General features: G+C 43.9%; 2 protein-coding genes across 2 annotated transcripts; both read left to right on the top strand.

The window, feature by feature from the left end:
* The first annotated feature begins 593 nt into the window (after positions 1–593).
* On the top strand, positions 594–4,308 carry LOC133022919 (cytochrome b-245 heavy chain-like). Its single transcript, XM_061089822.1, has 7 exons — positions 594–695; positions 1,834–1,926; positions 2,990–3,100; positions 3,177–3,261; positions 3,363–3,511; positions 3,932–4,135; positions 4,240–4,308. Exons 1-7 carry the CDS (start codon positions 594–596, stop codon positions 4,306–4,308), a joined length of 813 nt encoding a protein of 270 aa, XP_060945805.1.
* A 1,582-nt stretch (positions 4,309–5,890) lies between these two features.
* Positions 5,891–9,224, top strand: LOC133022918 (apolipoprotein L4-like). The gene is given in 6 exon segments (XM_061089821.1): positions 5,891–5,950; positions 6,349–6,916; positions 6,918–6,943; positions 6,997–7,134; positions 7,578–8,540; positions 9,140–9,224. Coding segments are annotated over 6 exon segments (1,794 nt in total). The 5' UTR covers positions 5,891–5,936.

The following is a 9,224-nucleotide window of genomic DNA, read 5'->3' as shown; positions in this document are numbered from 1 at the left end:
AGAAAACAACTTACGTGGCGTAGCAAGAAACTCTTTGGCAAAAACGACAATGACTGTGGGTAAGGCTTAGGTGCACGAACAAGAACGAAACACTTCGGCACAAGACAAAGGGGAGACGCAGACTATAAGCACATGAGGGTGAAGGGAACAGGTGGAAACAATCAGAGACAATCAGACCGGTGACACATGAGGAAGGGCAAGTGACCTGAAACGAGAGGAGAGTTAGGATTTCAAAATAAAACAGGAAGTTACGAGACAAAAACCCCAAGACAAGACAAACCTCACCGCGGTGTGACACATGTGGGCTTGACTGAAAATTATCTCAGACTACAAAAGAAAGACCAGCAGTGCTGAGGTTGTGTCTACATCTCTCCCAGAGAAACTGAACACCTTTTATGCTCGCTTTGAGAGCAACTGTGGAGATACCAGAGGCCAAGAAGGACTGTTGCCCCCCTGTAACATCCAGGGTAGATGTGTATAGATCACTTAACCGGATTAACACACACAAGGCACCTGGACCTGATGGCATCCCTGGTCGAGCTCTCAAGGTGTGTGCAGATCAGCTGTCAGATGTGTTCACAAGCCTTTTCAACATGTCTCTGCTCCAGTCTGTAGTCCCCACATGCTACAAGGAGACCATCATTGTCTCGGTTCCGAAGAAAACAAAAACCCTAAGCCTGAACGACTACCGCCTAGTAGCACTCACCTCCACCATCATGAAGTGTTTTGAGCGGTCAGTCAAATCCTTCATCACATCCTCCCTCTCTGACTCACTGGACCCTCTTCAGTTTGCCTACAGGCCAAATAGGTCACCTGCATATATCATCTCCCTCACCCATACACTGCCCTCTCCCACCTGGACCAGAGGGACACATATGTGAGAATGCTGTTCATTGACTACTGTTCAGCATTCAATACCGTCGTACCCCTGAAGCTTGTGTGATGGAAATCTGAAAATACAAGAGGCTTGAACACCAAATTTGTCTTTGTGTATTTAAATAGGGGCTTTCTGCAGAAAGGATCAATCCAGAGTCACAGGGATCTCAGAGTGAATGTGGAGAACAGTCAAATGCAAGGATCTTATATAGGAAAACTAAGGCTGTTTGATGGAGATGGTTTAGACTGGTTCTGTAGGCGCCGTTTGAGACAGGAATCAAGACACAGAAAAATTATTACATATACATATTTGCAGATAAAGCAGATATAAATGCAGTTCTTTGGAGAGTTAATAAGTGCTAAAAAGGTCATAAGGGTTTCGGGTTATAAAAGTTCCGATCATAAACAGTTTAGGAAATAAAAGTATTTAGACAGTTTATAAAAGTATTTAAACAGGTTATATATGTATTTAGACAGTTCTTCATAAACTTAGATTTCATCTGCAAAATAGGTTTCAACCACACTTAGTTATTTTTACAAAACAACCCTTTTTAACTTTCATTAGCACCTCTGTGATCCTCAACACACAGCTGCCTTAAACACATTTACAAGCCAAGTTCCCTTTTATCTGTTTATTAGATTGTACAAGAATAATGTGCAGATTGAATTGTACATATAAAATAATACAGATTATAGAGATTGGCCATATGATTGTGATCAGACAGTACTCAAAACTTCTTGTTTGAAGTGTGTGAACTCTGTGTGTGTCTGTCTGTCTGTCTGTCTGTGTCTGTGTGTGTGTGTGTGTGTGTGTGTGTGTGTGTGTGTGTGTGTGTGTGTGTGTGTGTGTGTGTGTGTGTGTGTGTGTGTGTGTGTGTGTGTGTGTGTGTGTGTGTGTGTGTGTGTGTGCGTGCGTGCGTGCGTGCGTGCGTGCGTGCATGTGTGTGTGTGCTGCAGCTGGTGTGGCTCGGGATCAATGCCTTCCTGTTTGTGCACTTCTACATGGCCTTCCTGACGGACAAGTGGTTCTACACCAGGGTTCTGCTGGGGGTGAGTCTCACCTGCTGATCTGCAGCTTCACTCCAAGCACCATGGTTTCTTCTGAGGCTCCAACAAGTCAACAGGGAAATGTGCAATCAGTCATTCAAGAGAATCAGGTTTCAGTTCCTCTTGTTGCTGCAGCTGCTTCAAGTCTCCATCTTTAATGAGACATGCTGCAGGAGACTTCTCCTCCTCTTCCTCCTCCTCCTCCTCCTCGGTCCACGTCAGATATCAGAAAGAACGTTTGATTAGCTGGATGACTCACAAGGTGTTTCACCTCTTCCTCAACACGTCCACTCCTGCGATTAATCTCCCTTTATCTACAAGAGGTCACACTTCCTGGTCCTGAGGGGGGGAGTGGTTCTCCGTGCTCTCGGCTCAGTTCATGATGAAGATCAGATCAAACCAGCTGCTGCACATCTGCTCAGCTTCAGGTCTGCAGAAGTGAAACAGACCAAACATCATCGCTGTCGGGAAACGTGAAGATCAAACAGTTTAATCTGTTTGTGTTGAGCTGGAGATGATTTACAGATTAGCGTGAAAGATTATATCAATTATATATAAAATCAATTATTTACAGTTCAGTATCACTTAGAGGTAGTTTGTTATTTTAAAGACTGATAAGTAAAGATATGTCTTCAGGACCCAGCTAAGAATTAAGAGCTGATAATAAAAGTGTGTATTTATATTGTATTCAGAAGCATGTGACTGCCAGCAGGTAAACTGAAATATTATTATTTATTATTCCTGCCAAAATTAAAATGAAATTCCAATAAATGAATTGAAACATAAAAATTAGCCACAGTAAGAAGATTAGAAATGAGAAACAGACTTTTAAGATGTTTGTATCTTAAAATATTAACATGAATTAACGTCTGAATTCATGTCGTGATTAAAAGTGTTATTTAATATTTTAAACTTTTGGAAGAAACTTCAATGATGAAAATTTGAATTAAAGCTGGATTTTATAGGTTGGATCAAACTTCCCAGGAACATTGATGAATTGATACTAATGAATAAAGTCAATTCTGTGACGTGTGATGAAGAAGTAATCTGATTACTCTGTTCCCAGCAAGCACTGTCCTGGGCCCGAGCTCCGGCCGCCTGCCTGAACTTTAACTGCATGTTGATCCTGCTGCCGGTCTGCAGGAACCTGCTCTCCTTCCTGCGCGGCACCATCCAGGTAGGAACCCTGCCCCCCCCACAGACCCCAGTGTCCCTCTGCTCAGTACTGACATGTGTGTGTGTTTGTGTGTCAGTGCTGCAGCCGCTCAGCCGCTCGACAACTGGACAGAAACATCACCTTCCACAAGCTGCTGGCGTACATGATCGCCTTCCACACAGGTGAACTCAGGACTCCCAGGACTCATGAACCTGGTCCAACACTCACATGTGAGATGATCGGTGGTTTGTCCTCATGCACACAACCATCCTTTGTCTCCTAGCCGTTCACATCTTCTCACACTTGTTCAACTTTGAGTATTTCATGGACGCACAACTGGATCAAAACAGCAGCCTCCTGCTCTTCGTCCTCTCGGAGATCGGCACCGGGGACAACGCGTCTTTCCTGAACCCGATCAGGACCAATGAGACGGTGAGTCCCCGAGACCACTTCCTGCTTCTCGTGTTGTGGAAACACTCGGACGGTTCGGTTCTTCTGACTCGTGCATGTTGTGGGATTCTTCTCCTGTTGCTCAAGCTTGAGAAACTCCCTCGGGTCAGTTGCTTAATCTGGTGTCTTCAACCTGCGTGTTTCTTCATCTGGTGACCTTCCTCTTCGGGGGAATTGACCTTTGCAGAGATGTTGTCACGACAGAAACTTCCTCTTTGCTCTTCTCTTTGTTCTTTGTTCATTTAAACCGAAATCCTCATGAAATCCTGACATGAATTTCCTTCCATCTCTGATTCAGTCAAACGTAGAACGAGGAAGCAGATAACATCCTTCAGGAGAAATGTTCCTAAACTGACCTTTGACCCTGTGACACCATGGTGACTCATGTGTCCTCTGACACAGAACCCGACCGTGGTCATGTTCACCACCATCGCCGGGCTGACGGGCGTGGTCATCACGCTCGCCCTCATCCTCATCATCACCTCGTCCACGGAGGTGATCCGGAGGTCGTACTTTGAGGTCTTCTGGTACACGCACCACCTCTTCGTCATCTTCTTCATCCGCATCGTGGGCGACTGGACCCAGGCGCTGCTGGAGGCCCCACAAGTACGAACACCGGGGGGGGCGGTAGATAAAAGAGGCAAATTGTGGCTCAAATTGCTTGTGATTAAATTTAACTGCCACCTCCATCACCTCCATTACCTCCACAGGCTTTTTGTGAGGCTGTGATTCTTCTGCCTTTCAGGAGAGAGAGCGCAGAAGAAAAGAAAAGGATCTGACCTTTAGTTTGAAATCCTGCTCCTCCTTCACTTTCTCTCTCACACGATTGACGTCATCGATGCATTTGCTGATGTAAATGGTAAATGGTTTTGTATTTATGTAGCACTTTTCTAGTCTGATTACCACTCAAAGCTCTTAACAGTACAGTTTTACATTCACCCATTCACACACACATTCATACAGTGCATCTCTTAGCAGCATTTGTTGTTCTATGAGGGGCAATTTGGGGTTCAGCATCTTGCCCAAGGACACCTCAGCATGGGGAAGACTGGGAATTGAACAGCCGACCTTCAGGCTGGAGGACGACCACTCTACCCCTCAGCCACAGCCGCCCAGATGAAGCAGATGACCGCGTCCGTGTATGTATTGATGTTGTTGTCCCGGAACACACACAACTCCGTGGTGCTCAAGCAGTCCCGTAGAACCGAGTCTGAGTGGTCGGACCACCACTTTTTTCTAGTATATGTCCCATCCATTACCATCAACGATGCAGGATCTATGACCTATACTGCAGGCAGCCACCAGTGTGCGATCAGGACTATAGGGCTCTACTTTTTGAGGCTGTCATGACTGTAGAAAATAAACAGATAAAACATATTTTAAACCAATCAATGCATATTTTGAGGCTTGAATACATCACAAACAAAATTCTATAACAATGAGTAACATTTTCTTATTTATTGTATATTTATATCATTAACATTAATCTTATCAGAATCTTATGTCATTGACCTTGTCAAGCAATTCCACGGTTATAACGATTGACTACAGTAAAAGTCCTGTTGACTGATTTTTTAAACATGAATTAAGCAAACTGGAGTTTAGGTGTCCCTCACAATGTCTCATATTACCCAAATTTCCCCTAATTATTGATTTTTTTTATTATTCGCTTTCGCTACCAAATTGAGCTTCAGAGTTGAATGAGTTAAGTGCAGGACTGGGTGGCCCATCCTGCTGATGTGTCAGCAGCAAATTTAATGAAGGTGTTGGAGTTGTGGGATGACTATTCAGTCATGCATGAACAGGGAGTACAGGAGAGGACTGAGCACGCAGCCCTGGGTCCACTTGTGTTGAGAATCAGGGTGGAGGATGTGCAGCTGCCTATCTGCACAGCCTGTGATTGATTGCACCACCACTTCCTGCTTCTCTGTCTCCACAAGCAGCAGAGCTCACTGCTATCATTGAAGCATGCAAGTTGGCTAAAAGGAAAACTGTGAATATCTACACTTACAGTTGGTGTGCAAGATTTTTGCGCGATTTGGAAACAGAGACAAATCAATTGCACATCATGCTCGAGTGTCTCAGATGCTTGATGATATCCTCCTCCCCAAACAGGTTTCTGTATGTAAATGTGATGCTCACACTTCTAATAATGACCCAGTGTCACAAGGTAATAACAGAGCGGATGCAGAAGCAAAAGCAGCCGCTCGCCAGCCTCACACATTCTCTTACAGGTCGACTCAACAACAATGACTTACAGGAACTCCAACTTAGAGCCACAGCGGTTGTGCGTGCACTTTGGAGGAAATGTGGCTGCACGTACACAGATGGGTTGTTAAAGACGCACTCCCTACCCCGGATACAAATTGCTCTCTCCTACAGTAATGGTGTAGATACAGAAGGGGAAATGTCAGCTGCAAGGTAAAGTTTGACTTTAGATGTTTTTAATCCTTATATTACACACAAACTTATTCCCTCTGAGTTTGTTTTTACTTTTTGGTATAAAAAAAAACATAGAAATTCACAAGTGGAAATTAGCCTGGGTACCTTTCCTTAAGTGCTCTCTTAGAGTTAAAGTTTTTGTGCTTTTTTAAAACTGCTATACAAAGAGATAAATCGTCACCAGAAAAAGCACAAGGTAAATGACTACAACGAAACAAGTACAAACAAACACAAATTGTCTACAAAAACACCCACAAAGAGACAAAAAAGGCACTTCAAATTTATGATGGAGATATATTCAGTCTTTCAGTGACATTTTCTGCTCTGGACTTAAATGAAATGTCCCAAAGTGATCGATGTTTTATGTCTTATTACAGAAAAGAGCTACAGCAGGTGTTGTGCCGCTATGTCACAGAAACCTTAAGCTACATCGACACTGTAAGAGAATTCTGTGAGGACGTCTCTAAATGGGGGCTCCACAGGGAGACCGAATTAAACATGATGATAGATATCAAAGAGAGTGTTGACAGCATCGACCTAAACTTCGACCATGTGTCTAAGTCAGAGGAAAAAGGTAAGGCCTTAGGGGAATATTTGAAGAGCAAGCTGACCCAAGACAGCAGGCGTGCAAAGCTGCAGGAGGAGCTGGCTGCTGTGCTCAAGGACACTTTGGTTGGCCTGGCGAAGCTTGAATACTTCCTGGATGCAGTGGAGAAGTTGGCGGTCACTTCGCTCCATGTGTTTACGGAGAACCAGGCGCTATGTCTGCCCAAAGGGATCATCCTCGATTGTGTTCAGGTTGTCATCACTGCGGCATGGCAGATCTGCCCTCTCCTCCTCGAGTTCAAAAGAGACGCACAAGTCTTCTTCCTGCCCAGACTTCAGAATGTGGAAGTGCTCTTCTATGAGTTGTTCAAGTACATAGAGACCACGCAGAAAATCTGCGAGACGTAAGGAAAAAGGTGAACAGACGTGCAACAACATGACACATTTAGCAGTGGGTAACGTTTAGTGCAGGAAGTAAGTGTAACTGTCTTTCACAACTCCCTCAGTGGCTTTCATTTGAAAATGACGACGGAAACTGTGGTGAACTTCGACGTGGATCTGTCTGAAGATGACATGCAGAGGATGCTTGATCATATTAATCAGCTGGATGAGATGAGGTAAGTGTTGTTTAAGCTGCTTTGAAACTACTTACTGGACTTGAGTGGAACCTTTGTTACAGCAGATCATACAACTCTTCTGAAAAGATTCTGGAGGCTGGTTGGCCTATAGACGGAACTGCTAATTATTTATTGTTTTTTTTATTCACTTTGTCTATTGCATTCGTGTGATGTTTTTAATGGATATTACTGTTTTGTTAAGCTTGTATGTGTTGGTCATGTTATTTATCATTTTACTATGCGTCAGAGAATCAAATGCTGTGTAAAGTCACACGATCCAGGCTTAAAAAAACGGGGGGGAACATTTTTTTATGGTTTAAGCTACAGTTTGGCACAAACTTTACATCAGATCAGTGCCTTAGTTTAAAAAGCAGTAAATATATATACACAAATACCCTATTTAGTCTTTTTATGTTGTTCCTTTACTGTTTTGTCTTCATCAGGATGAACAAGGACTTCAGGATGGTGTTCTTGTTTCAAGAGGAATCGTTTTGTGACTTCATCAGTGACTTCAGCAAGCGACAGGACAGGATGCTGGAGTTTCTCAACGACCTGGAGGAGGGGGCTGTTCAGCTTGACAGGATGAATAAGGGGGCAAAGATCTCCAGCGTGGTAGGCAGCTCGGTTGGGGCAACTGGAGGTGTGCTCTCCATTGTTGGCTTGGCTTTAATTCCTGTGACGGCAGGGGTGTCTGTAGCTCTGACAATGACGGGGGTTGGTATGGGAATCACCAGCGGAGTCAATAGCGCTGTCACCACCGCCACAGAGATTGGAGTAAATATTGCTCAAAAGAACAAAGCCAGAGAGGTTTTCCAGAAATTCATGGAGGATGTGCAGAGTCTCCAGGAATGTCTGGACAAGGTGACCAGTCAAGCCGAATTGGAAGACAATATCAAAAAAGAGGCTTTGAGATTTGGCAAGGTTTTTTTGAAAGGCTGTGTTATTGGAAAAGGTATTGATGCATTAGTTGATGGTGCCTCTGCTTTTAAGTTGCTAAAAAATGAAGAGTCCATTGCAGGTGCTGGTAAGGTGGTGGCTCAGGAAAGTAAATCATTTGGTAACGTGGCCGCAGACATCCCAGATATCGGTCAGGCAGTCGCCAAAGGGCCTCTCGCTCTTTCCAAGGCAGCCAGGGTAGGTTTCATAGCACTCAATGCTCTCTTCCTCGGCATGGATATCTTCTTCATCTGTCAGGGCAGCATCAGTCTGGCAAAAGGCAGTGAGACCGCCTGCTCAAAATGGATCAGGGCCAGAGCTACTCTGTGGAGATCAGAGATGGATTCATGGAAGGGGATCCACGACTCCCTGTGTGAGGGCCGGGAGACTTCAGAGGAAAAAAAAGCTCTTCTGGAGACACCATTTTATCCGGAGAAGAAGTTTTTCTTGGGCCTTATTGTGTTGGTCATGTTAGTTTACATTTTACTCCTGATCAACTTTAACTCCTGATAAAGTGGAAGAAAAACTGAAATTAAAGAAGTTTTGCTGAATACAGTAGTGCTCTGAGCAGAGAGAGTATCTTTGTATTAAGGTTGTCACAATTTTCCACAAAAGGAGCTAAATGGAACCCTGATAATTTGCCTGATTGTGAAGCTTTAAAGTTGAAAGAAATGCCAACTAAATATGGTGAGGTTGCCACCAGACCCTTATCAATACTGATAAAAGATTTTGGATTCCCCAGTGGGGTTACAGTCAGTCCAAGACAATTACTATGGTTGGGAGTAATTGGGAATTAAAAAGAAAAAGTCAAAAAGAAAAGTGTCTAAGAACGATCTCAATGAAATTGAAACATATTTGAAAGCACTGAGTGTGTTGGAGAAGGAATGTGGATGCAGGGAAAGAAGATATGATTCAAAACAAATGCTGTTTGTTACCCAAGGGAATGATGTGATAAAATTGCAAATGAATGTGAACCAACAGATAAATCTGCACAGAAAAGGTTTCTTTGTATCCTCCAGTGCCTCAGTGTGTTAGAGTGGACCACGATCTCGACTGTGCCTCTCTTCAGGGATCTGAATTGGCTTCAGCCCCAGCCAGGTCACCTCGGCCCTATAGTCCTCCACCAACAACTGCCCATCCACCAGACTCCGTAA

Source organism: Limanda limanda, chromosome 17, assembly GCF_963576545.1.
Source record: "Limanda limanda chromosome 17, fLimLim1.1, whole genome shotgun sequence".
Classification (NCBI taxonomy): domain Eukaryota; kingdom Metazoa; phylum Chordata; class Actinopteri; order Pleuronectiformes; family Pleuronectidae; genus Limanda; species Limanda limanda.
The sequence above is the reverse complement of the archived record's forward strand: the minus strand, read 5'-3'. Positions and strand labels throughout refer to the sequence as shown.

What these genes read in the sequence shown, in the direction of transcription:
- LOC133022919 (XM_061089822.1), top strand. Translation starts at nt 594, where the DNA reads ATGTCTCTGCTCCAGTCTGTAGTCCCCACATGCTACAAGGAGACCATC. An exon ending in TCCTGCGCGGCACCATCCAG is followed by an intron (nt 3,101 to 3,176) that starts GTAGGAACCCTG and finishes TTTGTGTGTCAG; the next exon opens with TGCTGCAGCCGCTCAGCCGC. An exon ending in CATGATCGCCTTCCACACAG is followed by an intron (nt 3,262 to 3,362) that starts GTGAACTCAGGA and finishes TTTGTCTCCTAG; the next exon opens with CCGTTCACATCTTCTCACAC.